Below are 14,147 nucleotides of genomic sequence, written 5' to 3' on the forward strand. Positions count from 1 at the left end.
GAGAACGAGGTACGGTGAGGAGATTGGCGATGGAGGAGTGGAGGGTGCGGGCTGGGCTGGAGAAGGAGAGAAGGGAGGTGAGGTAGGAGGGGGCGAGGTGATGGACAGCCTTGAAGCCCAGGGTGAGGAGTTTCTGCCTGATGCGCAGATTGATTGGTAGCCACTGGAGATTTTTGAGGAGGGGAGTAATATGCCCAGAGCGTTTCTGGACAAAGATAATCCGGGCAGCAGCATGAAGTATGGATTGAAGTGGAGAGAGACACGAGGATGGGAGATCAGAGAGAAGGCTGATGCAGTAGTCCAGACGGGATAGGATGACAGCTTGAATGTGCAGGGCTCACCTCCTCCAGGAGGCCTTCCCAGACTCAGCCTCCTCCTTCCTCTCCCCCTCCCCATCCCCCCCGCCCTACCTCCTTCCCCTCCCCACAGCACCTGTATATACGTCTGTAAAGATTTATTACTCTATTTATTTTACTTGTACATATTTACTATTCTATTTATTTTATTTTGTTAATATATTTTGTTTTGTTGTCTGTATCCCCCTTCTAGACCGTGAGCCCGTTGTTGGGTAGGGACCGTCTCTATAGGTTGCCAACTTGTACTCCCCAAGAGCTTAGTACAGTGCTCTGCACACAGTAAGCGCTCGATAAATACGATTGAATGAATGAATGAATCCTTTGTACTTATTCGCTCACAACCAAGCACGGGTAGCACTTTGTTCCATAGAGACTCACAAGCTCTGCTATTTAAGCACTTGCTTATTCATATCCACGTATCCGTTCTTCTTCCTCGTCCTTGTAAGCTCCTTTTTAAAGTTGTCTTTGTTAAGCGCTCACCAAACAGTGCACTAAGTGCTGGGGGTAGATGCAAGCTAATCAGGTTGGTCGCAGTCTGGGTCATTCATTCATTCATTCATTCAATCGTATTTATTGAGCGCTTACCGTGTGCAGAGCACTGTACTAAGCGCTTGGGAAGTACAATTCGGCAACATATAGCGACGGTCCCTACCCAACAACCGGCTCACAGTCTAGAAGGGGGTCCCACCGGGGGCTCGCAGTCTTAGTCCCCCCTCGTCCCCCTCTCCATCCCCCCATCTTACCTCCTTCCCTTCCCCACAGCACCTGTATATATGTATATATGGTTGTACATATTTATTACTCTATTTATTTATTTATTTTACTTGTACATTTCTATCCTATTTTATTTTGTTGGTATGTTTGGTTCTGTTCTCTGTCTCCCCCTTTTAGACTGTGAGCCCACTGTTGGGTAGGGACTGTCTCTATGTGTTGCCAATTTGTACTTCCCAAGCACTTAGTACAGTGCTCTGCACATAGTAAGCGCTCAATAAATACGATTGACTGATTGATTGATTAGTCCCCATTTTACAAATGAGGTAACCGAGGCCCAGAGAAGTGATGTGACTTGCCCAAGGTCACACAGCGGATGAATGGCCGAGTCCGGATTAGAACCCAGGTCCTCTGACTCCCAGATACGTGCCCTTTCCTCTGGGCCACCACGTTGCTCTTCAGCTTGAGGGCACGGAGAGTGTCTTTTAGCGCTGATGTACTCTCCCAGACAGCTCTGTGTAGAAGACACTCAATAAATAGCATCTACGGTATTGATCTCGCCGATACCTGTCTGGTCTTCGTCTTTCGGGCCCTTGAAACCAGGTTATTATTTCTATCTGAACAGGGGTAGGAGCGGGAATAGCAACTAACATCGAACCTGAGAACTCTGCTGCTATTTAGAAGGTTAAGCAGGGAGCTTCTTGGAGAAGGTTCAAACTTTGGGCTGAAACGAGTTTGGATTTCCAGTGGATTTCACGTGGATTATTCAAGTGGGAATTGTTGGAGGGTGTAACTAATGCTTGCTTCCTGATCCCGAATTGGGAACTGTTGGAGGGTGTCACTAATCCTTGCTTCCCGATCCCGAAGTGGGAACTGTTGGAGGGTGTCACTAACCCTTGCTTCCCGAACCCGAAGTGGGAACTGTTGGAGAGTGTCACTAATGCTTACTTCCCGATCCCGAAGTGGGAACTGTTGGAGGGTGTCCCTAATCCTTGCTTCCCGATCCCGAAGTGGGAACTGTTGGAGGGTGTCACTAATCCTTGCTCCCCGATCCCGAAGTGGGAACTGTTGGAGGGTGTCACTAATCCTTGCTCCCCGATCCCGAAGTGGGAACTGTTGGAGGGTGTCACTAATTCTCGCTTCCCGATCCCGAAGTGGGAACTGTTGGAGGGTGTCACTAAATCCTCGCTTCCCGATCCCGATTCGCCTGGATGAGGGAGAATTTAGCCATCCCTGTCACCAAATACGATCCTGGAAAAATCCGCGTTTACCTCGCTGGGTTGCCTTGGCAGTGTATAAATTGCTAGGAGAGCGTGCTTTATTATAACATGAGGCGGGGAGGCAGGGGGGAGGAGGAGGAGGGAGAGGGAGGGGAAACTGTAAGAGCAGGACTTTGGGAGCAGGGTATTTTTCTGCTTTCGCGAGTTTGAAGCCTGCTGAATAATTCATGAAGAGCGTGGAAAGGCGGTCTTTTCCCTGGATGAGATCCACCAGAAGAGGAGTGAGCCGCGAGGCTTCCGAGCGCACCAGCTCCGGGGGAGGCCAAAGCGGACCGAGCCGGCTGGCAGGCCGCCGCCGGCCTGAGCTGCCCGGTTGGCAGGCCGCGGGCCGCCCCGTCCGGGCCGGGACACTTCTCCTCCGTCTCTGTTTTCCGGGGGAGAGCCGGGCCCTTCTGGCACTGAGATTTGGGGGAAGCAGCCCCCGCTGAGGGCAAGGTCCTTCCCCGGTCCTCTCTGCCTTGCTGGAGCATCCTTGCCGCTCCCGTCGGTGCCAACTCGGGCGGCCCTTGGTCGCCTCGGCTTTGGCCCTGACTACGGCCCATCGTCGCCTCGGCTTTGTCCCTGACGACGGCCCTTCGTCGCCCCGGCTTTGTCCCTGACGACGGCCCTTGGTCGCCTCGGCTTTGTCCCTGACGACGGCCCTTGGTCGCCTCGGCTTTGTCCCTGACGACGGCCCTTGGTCGCCTCGGCTTTGTCCCTGAAGACGGCCCTTCGTCGCCCCGGCTTTGTCCCTGACGACGGCCCTTCGTCGCCTCGGCTTTGTCCCCGACGACGGCCCTTCGTCGCCCCGGCTTTGTCCCTGACGACGGCCCCGGCTTTGTCCCCGACGACGGCCCGCGTCCTCCTCCCGGGATGGGCCCCGCCGGGGTTTGGTGCGTGTGCGTTTTGTGCGCTGTTTGTCGCGGCTGCCGTCCGTCCCCCCGGCGCCTCTAGACGGTGAGCCCGCCCCGTCGAGCGGTCCCGTCCCCAGCGCGGCGGCGGCGGGTCCCCGGCCGGAGTCCAGGATGAGCAACGCGTCCCTCCCGTCCTCGTCCTCGGGGCCGTCGGGCTCGTCGGGCCCGTCGTCGCCCGTCCGGCGGATCCCCGTGTCCCTCCTGTACTCGGGCCTGGCCGTCGGGGGCACGCTGGCCAACGGCCTGGTCATCTACCTGGTGTCGTCCTTCCGCAAGCTGCAGACCACCAGCAACGCCTTCATCGTCAACGGGTGCGCCGCCGACCTGAGCGTGTGCGCCCTGTGGATGCCGCAGGAGGCCGTGCTGGGGCTGCTGCCCGGGGCCGGGGCGTCGGGGGGCCCGGACGGCCCCGGGGCCGCGGGGCCGGGGCCGGGGCCGGGGCCGGGGCCGGGGCCCGGGCCGGGGCCGGGGCCGGGGCCGGGCGAGGGCTACCGCCGGCTGCGGGGCGGGCTGCTGGGGCTGGGCCTCACCGCCTCCCTCCTGTCCCACTGCCTGGTGGCCCTGAACCGGTACCTGCTGATCACGCGGACGCCCGCCACCTACCAGGCGCTGTACCGGCGGCGGCACACGGCGGGCCTGCTGGCCCTGCCCTGGCTGCTGGCCCTGGGGCTGGTCCTGCTGCTGCCGCCCTGGACGCCCCCGGGGGGCTCGCTGCCCCCGGCCCCGCACGGCCCGGCCCTGCTGGCCGCCGCGGGGCTGCTGGCGCAGACGGCCCTGCTGGCCCACTGCTACCTGGGCATCGTGCGACGCGTGCGGGGCAGCGTCAAGCGGGTCAGCGTGCTCAACTTCCACCTGCTGCACCAGCTGCCCGGCTGCGCCGCCGCCCCCGCCGCCTTCCCGACGGGAGGGGCGGGAGGTGCGGGAGGTGGTGGCGGCGGCGGTCCCCCCGCTCCCCCCCCCGCCCGCGCCCCCGCGCCGGGCCCAGCGGCGCCTCAACGGGCTGTCCGTCCTGCTCCTCTGCTGCGTCTTCCTGCTGGCCACCCAGCCCCTGCTGTGGGTCAGCGCGGCCAGCGGCTTCTCGCTGCCCGTGCCCTGGGCGGCCGAGGCGGCCAGCTGGCTGCTCTGCTGCGCCCTGTCCGCCCTCAACCCGCTGCTCTACACCTGGAAGAACGAGGAGTTCCGCCGCTCCGTGCGCTCCGTCCTGCCGGGCGTCGGGGACGCCGCCGCCACCGCCGCCGCCGCCGCCGCCACCGCCATCCCCGCCGTCACCCAGGCCCAGCTCGGAACCAGGCCCGCCGGGCAGCACTGGTGACCCCCCGACGGGCGGCCCCCGACGGGCGGCCCTCGCCCCTTCCCTCCCTCCCCGTCCCTCCCTCCCTCCCTCCCGGGTGGCCCGAGCCTGCCGTGGGCGCGGAGCCCTGGACTGGACGCTCCGGACACGCCCACACCGCAAACGCTTGCCCTGCCCGCCCCCCGACGACCTCTCCTCCACGGGCCTCTCCCTCCCTCCATCCCTAACGGCGTGGCTCACTCCATTCGATCGTACTTATTGAGCGCCTACTGTGAATGCGAAGCACTGGACTGAACGCTCGGGACAGGCCCACACAACGAACGGCGCTTTCCCCGCTCACCGTGTGGGGGAACGGGCCTCTCCCTCCCTCCATCCCTCCATCCCTAACGGCGTGGCTCACTCCATTCAATCTTCCCAGCTCACCGTGTGGGGGGACGGGCCTCTTCCTCCCTCCATCCCTAACGGCGTGGCTCACTCCATTCGATCGCATTTATTGAGCGCCTACTGTGAATGCGAAGCACTGGACTGAACGCTCGGGACACGCCCACACAATCAACGGCGCTTTCCCCGCTCACCTTATGGGGAGACGGGCCTCTCCCCCCCTCCATCCCTAACGGCGTGGCTCACTCCATTCAATCGTATTTACTGAGCGCCTACTGTGAATGCGAAGCACTGGACTGAACGCTCGGGACAGGCCCGCACAACGAACGGCGCTTTCCCCGCTCACCGTGTGGGGAGACGGGCCTCTCCCCCCCTCCATCCCCAACGGCGTGGCTTACTCCATTCAATCGTATTTATTGAGCGCCTACTGTGTGCGCGGAGCACTGGACTGAACGCTCGGGACACGCCCACACATCAAACGCCGCTTTCCCTACCCGCCCACGACAAGATTTCCGTTGGGGGAGACAGGCCTCTCCCTCCTTCCCTCCCTCCATCCCTAACAGCGTGGCTTACTTCATCATCAATCGTATTATTGAGCGCTTACTATGTGCAGAGCACTGTACTAAGCGCTTGGGAAGTGCAAATTGGCAACATATAGAGACAGTCCCTACCCAACAGTGGGCTCACAGTCACAGTCTACTTCATTCAATCGTATTCACTGAGCGCCTACCGTGTGTGCGGAGCACTGGACTGAACGCTCGGGACACGCTCACACAACAAACGCTTCCCCTCCCTGCCCACGACGAGCTTTCCGTGACGGGCCTCTCCCTCCCTCCCTCCATCAGTAACAGCGTGGCTTACTTCATTCTATCGTATTTATTGAGCGCCTACTGTGTGCGCGGAGCACTGGACTAAGCGCTCGGGACACTCCCCTTCAACAAACGCTTTCCCTACCTGCCCACGACGAGCTTTCCGTTGGGGGAGACAGCCTTCTCCCTCCCTCCCTCCCTAACAGCGTGGCTTACTTCATTCAATCGCATTTATTGAGCGCCCACCGGTGGACTAAGCGCTCGGGAGACATCCCTACAGCAAACGCTTGGTTGACCTTGCGGGGAGATGGGCCTCTCCCTCCCTTCATCAGTAACAGCGTGGCCTACTTCATTCAATCGTATTTATTGAGCGCCTGGACTAAACACCGGACGAAGCGCCTGGAAAGTACAATGGCAAGAGCACGGACTAAGTCATGGGTTCTAATCCCAGCTCTGCCACTTTCATTCATTCATTCAATCGTTCTTATTGTGCGCTTACTACGTGCAGAGCACTGGACTGAACGCTCTGGAGACTCCCACACAACAAACGCTTTCCCTGCCTGCCCACGACGAGCTTTCCGTGACGGGCCTCTCCCTCCCTCCATCAGTAACATTGTGGCTTACTTCATGCTATCGTATTTATTGAGCGCCTGCTGTGTGTGCAGAGCGCTGGACTGGACGCTCGGGACACGCCCCTACAACAAACGCTTTCCCTGCCTGCCCACGACGAGCTTACCGTGAACGGGCCTCAACCTCCTTTTATCAGTAACAGCGGGGCTTAGTGGACAGAGCGCGGGCGTGGGAGTCAGCGCTCAGTACAGTGCTCTGCGCACAGTAAACGCTCAATAAATACGATTGAATGAATGACTGAAAGGTCATGGGTTCTAATCCCGACTCTGCCACTTTCATTCATTCAATCGTATTTATTGAGCGCCTAGTGTCTGTGCAGAGCACTGGCCTAAGCGCTCGGGAGACACCCATACAACAAACGCTTTCCCTGCCTGCCCACGACGAGCTTTCCGTTGGGGGAGACAGGCCTCCCCCTCCCTTCCTCCCTCCATCAGTAACAGCGTGGCTTAGTTCATTCAATCCTATTTATTGAGCACTCCCCCTTCCTTCCTCCCTCCATCAGTAACAGCGTGGCTTAGTTCATTCAATCGTATTTATTGAGCATTTACTGTGTGCAGAGCACTGGACTAAGCGCTCTGAAAGTACGATGGCAAGAGCGGGGGCTTGGGAGTCGGAAGGTCATGGGTTCTAATCCCAGCTCTGCCACTTTCATTCATTCATTCGATCGTATTTATTGAGCGCTTACAGTGTGCAGAGCACTGCACTAAGCGCTTGGAAAGTACAAAGCGGAAACCGATAGAGACGGGCCTCTACCCAACAACGGGCTCACAGTCTAGAAGGGGGAGACGGACAACAAAACAAAACAAGTAGACAGGCGTCAGTAGTTGTCTGCTGTGTGACCTTGGGCAACTCACTTCACTTCTCTGGGCTCCAGTTATCTCAGCTGCAAAACGGGGATTGAGACTGTGAGTCCTGCATGGGACAGGGACTGCATCCAACCCGATTTGCGTGTATCCACCTCTGCGCTCAGGACAGCGCCTGGCACAGAGTAAGCGCTTAACAAATACCGTCGTTTTTCTGATAGTGAAGCAGCATAGCCTAGTGGCAAGATCCCGGGCCTGGGAATCAGAGGTCGTGGGTTCTAATCCAGACTCCGCAACTTGTCTGCAGTGTGACCTTGGGCACGACCCTTCGCCTCTCTGTGCCTCAATTCCCTCATCTGGAAAAAAGGGGATTAAGACCGTGAGCCCCACATGGGACAACCTGGTTACCTTGTATCTACCCCAGCGCTTAGTGCAGTGCTTGGCACATAATAAACGCTTAACAGATACCATCATTATTATTATTCATAGTAACCGTAATAATAATGCTACTTGTTGAGGCACAGAGAAGTGAAATGAAGTCATTCCTTCGTACTTACCGAGCGTTTACGGTGTGCAGAGCATTGTATCAAGCGCTTGGAAAGAACGATAGAGAAATAGAGAGAGAGGCAATCCCTACCCACAGCGGGTTTACAGTCGAGACTTGTTCAAGGTCACACAGCAGAGAGGTGGCCGAGGCGGGATTAGAACCCATGACCTTCTCTCCTCCCGAGCCCGTGCTCTAGCCACTTCGCCACGCTTCTGCTGCTATTGAGCGACCGCTTACTATGTGCGGAGCACTGTATGAAACGCTTGGGAGAGTACCCTACAACCGAAGTAGCCGGCACGGTCCCTTGCCCATAACGAGTTGACCGCCTCGCTTTCTTTCTGTTTCTCTCCCCCAGCCCACCCCACCCCCATTTCCCGGTACGAGAGGGTGAGGGTCTCCGCCCTCAATCAATCCATGGTATTTATTGAGCGCTCGTTAGGCTCAGACCACCGTACTAAGCGCTTGGGAGAGCGCAATGCAACAGAATCAGTGCCCACAAGTCGGTCCTTGGGATGGGGTGGAGGGTTGGTGGGGGGAACCAAACCAACCAACCAAAAATTCCCCAGGCCCCCAAGGAGAAGACCCTGGGAACTCTGAGAATGTGCAAAGCCTTACTTTGGGTGGAAGTGTTTTGCCTGAGTGTCTAGCGCAGCTCTCCAAGTTGTTGGGGTGCCCAAGTGCCCCCTTTGTTGCCAGCTTGTGGTGCCAACACACTGGCTGTAACGTGCGCTGGGTGCCAGGGTGCGGGGGCCCCGAGATTCCCGGTGACTTCTTTCCCAGGACTGGTTTGGCCTCCGCTCATCCATCGGTGTGAGTTGCCACCGAGGCTTCTCTCGAAGCCCTTTGTTTTGAAAGGGTCTAAGAGTGTAAATGTACTCCCGAATGAGACAAGATCTCTCTCAGCCGGGGACGAAATCCTTAAATCAATCAATCAATCAATTTATTGAGCGCTTACTGTGTGCAGAGCACTGTACTAAGCGCTTGGGAAGTACAAGTTGGCAACATAAAGTCATAAAGTCATGGGTTCGAAAGGCTTGTAGCGCTGATCCGGGGCAAACCAGACACTGGATGGATGTTCAGATGAACATTTGCAGGTCGATAGGTCACAGCCGATGGCGGTAGATAGACTTGAACACAAACGATCGGGTTCGCTAATCTGTCGAGTTCATTTTAGTTTGTACGGCATGAAGACGCGTGGCAATTAACATTTTGTAATGATTTTATATGCCCTTTATGTGCGGTGGCAGTTTTTCACAGTCTTAATGTAACGGTTGCTAAGGAGATTAAGAATTTCTCTTCGATGCTTAACATTGAAAATATCTCAGCGCACATTATATAATTAAACACTAATAGCTCTGTGATTTCATAGTTAAACTTAGCGACTATTGCATGCTTTTGATTGTTAGAACTTCTCTTCGTGAGATGGCATGACACACACAAAGTTTTTTGGGTTTGGGGGGTTATTATTATCATTATTATTATTATTATTTTTTGCCGGTAGACCAGAAAGGACTATGGAACATTTATATCACATCCAAACACCGGAGGAAGGGGCTTTTCTTTTAAGGCGTTTAAAATGAGGCCTCTATGGTGGAATGGTGCCGTTTTGATTTGGTCTTGAAGTTCGGGATGCGTCCCAGTTTGAAACTTCATCTTGTAGATAAGATGGGCAGAAATACGGTTTGGCTGTGTAAAGCCTTCTGTTCTTCTTTGGGGGTGCAGAATAGCCACCCACCAGGTTCTATATAGTGGAAAGTGGAATTGGAAGTAATGTTCTGAATATTTGAAATTCACCCATTTGGCTATGCTCTGTAAACTTTATTTTTAAAATAACTTTTTAGTTGAAGTGTAAATGAATTCACTGTAAGAAATTAAAATGTCATTATGGTTTTAACCGGAAGTAATCAAAAAACTAGTTTCTAATCTACACGGCATTGGAATCCTTGCCGTCAGTCACTTTGAAGCCAAATCTACATAATCACTAAAATTTGGGCAATTCAGGATAAAAACCACCCTGCTTGTGCTGTGCTTTACCTGGGGTGGTATGACATGTGTGTGCTTTTCACACGGGACAGCCCCCTCGACTTGAGCTGTCCAACTTTCTGAGGGGGGAAAAAAAAAACACTGTAACGTTGCTGTTAACATCATTGCGGCCACTTGGAGCCCAAAACCTAGGGGTTTTATTTGGATTACCAGCTAACTGTGACACCAGAGACATGATTTTTCAGGGACGCTGATTTGTTTTTAAATGTAGAAAAATGTCTCAGAATTGGTGTAAGATCATCTTTGTGCATTTGGAGCATGTAATGGAAATTTTCAGTGCTGATGGTAATGTTTATTGGTCAAGGTACTTTGCCCAGACACAATAAAAGGAAAAGTCCGTCAATTCACCAGCATTTATTGAACACACACCCTGAACAGAGAGCTCTTTCTCTCCTTTTCTTTTTCTTTTTTCTAGGAACTTGGTTTCTTTTTCCCTTCACTTTCCTTGCTTTAAACATTCATTGTTAAAGTTCAGATCTTGCACCTTTCCCATATAAAATGACATCGAATTTAATTGAAATCTCTTTGAGTCACGCCTTTGAAGACAATAACTAATCACACACTGTAACACGCATGTCCATAGTAGGAAATACTCTGGTCCATCAGAACAGGGGATGACATACTATTTTATGATTATTCATATTTTAATCAACATTTTACACTAGATTGTTTTTCCCCCTACATGAGAGGTAGCATTTTAACAATTAAAGAGGCAGTGTGGCTCAGTGGAAAGATCACGGGCTTGGGAGTCAGAGGTCATGGGTTCTAATCCCAGCTCTGCCACTTGTCAGCTGTGTGACTTTGGGCTAGTTACTTAACTTCTCTGGGCCTCAGGTACCTCATCTGTCAAATGGGGATCAAGACTGTGAGCCCCACGTGGAACAACCTGATTACCTTGTCTCCCTCCAGTGCTTAGAACAGTGCTTGGCACATAGTATGCACTTAACAAATGCCATTATTATTATTATTAATTTGGAAAACGTATAGATTTTTAGATCAATCTTTAGTCTCATAGTGGACTTTTTAGTTTGGTAACCATTCATTCATTCACTCAATTCTATTTACCGAGCACTTACTGTCTGCAGAGCACTGTACTAAACGCTTGGGAAGTACAGCTAAGCATTTGGAGTAGCCTCGAATGTATCAGCACACGTGATTAAAGAATAGTTGATCTTAAAATAGCATGCCTCATTTTCTTATCCTCTGATAGGTGGCCTTCGCCTTTAATGGCTTTTGGGATTATAGATCAATTGATCCATTGGGCAGTTCGGCTATAGGTACCAAATGAAGCATCGATACAATCATTTACCGTTTAAAGGGGTTGATTGTATAGTACTAGAAACGGTCATCCTTACCCAAGCCTCGCAGATTGGAAATGTGGCTATTTCTATGGGTGGGAACTTCCCCATCCTGGCTGAACTGAGTTCACTAGGAAAATTATGCCAAATTAACTAAATTTGATGACATAAACAGTCACTTTCCCAGCTGTGATTCTTCGGCTGATATTAACTCCTGCCCTTCCCACCCAACTCCCCCCGTGGGGGGCTTTTCCTCCCCACACCATTGTGCAATGAGACTCTTACCGTGGTCCAGAGCTGTGTGCAAAACCCACTTTTCGTTCCTGATACTTACCTTCACAAGACTTATCTATTTTTAATTTGAATGATTCAGAGAACAGGCTGGAAATATCTCACCTATTCCAAGTGACTTGTATGTTTTCGCTTTTAAATGAAACCCATAGCTAACCCAAATAGGAAGACATTCTGATTACTGTTATAGGTGTCCTCTTTCACCTTACATTATAAAGCATTATAGATCCTATCCTATGGAATGGACACACTCCCTCCTCTCATCTCCTGAATGAGATTTAAAGGGACAATCCTACGGTAGAGCCCTGTTTGTTTTAAGCCTTTCAGTCACTGGCAGGAGGTGATGGGATGGGGGATGGGATAGGAGAGGCATCTCAAGTGGCTTTTGTAAATCAGCAAAGTGTTCTACCTGGGCCTCGGCTTGGGAGAAAAATAGGACCCCAGAAGTAGGGCCAGAGTGGGCTTCCCATCTAGAGAAAATGTGTTCAAAGAAGATTGCCTCATGGAGAGGCCACATCAGCAGTCTCCTCTGTCTATCTGGCTCTGGCCTTTGGATTGTTATTTGATTGGACAGTCACCTGGCTTCACGTTAATGCCAGCGATGGTGCCCATTGGCTCAAGTCTGCCACAGTCGATTACTTCCCTTTCCCCGTGGGTAGACTCACTAGCTGACTTACCAGGGGTCTGCGGGGACTGCTGTCATACACCAGTGAACAGGAAATGAAAACCCCTTATTCTGTCTTCCTCCACTGCACCTTAGCTCTTTAATCAAATTATCCCAAGACTAACGCGCCTTTCTAAAATCACGTATGCCTGCAAGATGTCACAGAGAAACTGCTATAACAACGCATGGGAGTTATGAACTATGCTTCTGAATCACAGTATTAAATCATGTTACCAAATAGGGGCTAGTCATACCTAGGTTCTACCCAAGCTGCTTGGGACAGACCCAAGTGAAGAGGTTGTGGTCATGCCCACTGGAGTGGAGAAGCTGCTCAGAATGGACAGTTGATATCTGGATACTTTATTCTTTGTTGTCATAACTCTAGTTCTATTCGGAGGGCAGGTAGGTATGACAGAGTGACCTCAAGGCTCCCTCAGGGATACAGCCCAAGAAATACACCTAACCCTTCCTAATTTTCCCCCTCGTACCTTGTATTTCAGAGCATCATATGGCTTCCAGGCAGGATCATTCGATAAGAGTAAGCTCTTCTAAACTAACAGCTATCTATTTTGGTCTTCAGGATTTCTGGGATAAGAATTTCCACAGATTACCCCTGTATTTTACTATTATCTCTACACAGAAAAGTTTCCTTGTGTTTAACCTAAATCCCAGTTGATTTAAGGACATTTCCTTTTGGGTCGTCTTGACTGACATGGAAAACATCACACTACTGATTGATTGATTGATTGATTCAGTAAGAGTTCATGGTGCTACTATCCCTGATTTGGAAATGGTATGGCTTTTCATAGTGGTCTTAAACCAGCCAAAGCAAGACACTTGCCACAGTTAATTCAGAAAGGTGGTCACTGAACAATGAGGTGACTACCTCATGGCTACATTCAGTGGAGAAACAAGTCAATGGAGAAACAATTCAAGAAGCAAACAAAAAACGAGTAACTGCTTTATACAAGCATAAAGATCTGAAATCTTAACCAAAATCCCCTTCTTCAAGTTCTAATGCATATGACACTTGTAATGACTTTGTTGAAAGTTCACCATCTTAGTGTAAACGTTGACCTTAACCTGGTGAGACGACTGTGTCATCTTCTTACTGGTCTATCAGCCTCCTCACCTGTCTGAGCCTGTCTGGAGCCTCTTCCCACTCTGCTGTTTGATACAAGAGGAGTGCGACTTTAATCAATCAATCACTCAGATTTATGAACGCTGACTGTGTGCAGAGCACTGTACTAAGCACTCAGGAGAGCACAATGTAACAGAGTTGGAAGACAAGTTCCCTGGCCGCAACGAGCTTTAATCAATTAATAAATTGAGGGTATTTATTCCTGCACCAAGCTGAAACTCCTGGTCACTGGGTTTCAGGAACCCTATCAGCTCTCTCCGTCTTAGTAGTTCTCTTCTCACACTACAGATCAGCTCACATTTTCGGCTCCTCCCAAGCTAACCTGCTGACTGTGTCTCATTCCTAGCTCCTCTGATTCCAATCCTTTGCTCAGGTCCTTCTTCCTGCATGGAACTTCCTCTCCCTTCAAATCCACCAGGCCGCAGTTTTCCCCATTTTCAAAGCCCCAGACAACATTCCCCGACAAAACTCACCCTTTCCCAGGTTCTTACAGTATTCACCTTAGCTCTTATTCTTGACATACTACCTTACACTTATCTTTCCATTTATCTTGTTCATTAGCTGTAGTATTTTATGAATGTCTTTTTTATTGGTATTTGTTAAGGACTTACAGTGTGCTAATCAAGGTATTCAGCACTGGGGTTGTCAAGTTGGGCACAGTTCCTGTCTCGCATAGGACTCACCGTCTAAATCCCCCATTTTAGAGATGAGGCAACTGAGGCACAGAGAAGGGGACTGACTTGCCTAAGGTCACACAACAGACGGGTGGCAGAGCCGGGATTGGAAGGCAGGTCCTTCTGACTCTCAGTACCCTGCTCTATCCATTAGGCCATGCTGCTTCTCTAATTGTACTTTCCAAGCACTAGGTACAGTGCTCTACACATAGTAAGCACTCAATACATATGACTGAATGAATGAATATGTCTTGGGTTTATATGTCTCCCCCGTTGGACTGAGGGCCGGGATTGTGTCTCTCATTGAATTATAGTTTTTCTTCAGGCCCTAGTAC

General features: G+C 51.9%; 1 protein-coding gene across 1 annotated transcript; it reads left to right on the forward strand.

The window, feature by feature from the left end:
* Positions 1-2,471: 2,471 nt before the first annotated feature.
* On the forward strand, positions 2,472-4,564 carry GPR88 (G protein-coupled receptor 88). The gene is given in 2 exon segments (XM_038745568.1): positions 2,472-4,190; positions 4,192-4,564. Coding segments are annotated over 2 exon segments (1,200 nt in total). The 5' UTR covers positions 2,472-3,351; the 3' UTR covers positions 4,553-4,564.
* The last annotated feature ends 9,583 nt before the right edge of the window (positions 4,565-14,147 follow it).

This window comes from Tachyglossus aculeatus, chromosome 4, assembly GCF_015852505.1.
Source record: "Tachyglossus aculeatus isolate mTacAcu1 chromosome 4, mTacAcu1.pri, whole genome shotgun sequence".
NCBI lineage: Eukaryota > Metazoa > Chordata > Mammalia > Monotremata > Tachyglossidae > Tachyglossus > Tachyglossus aculeatus.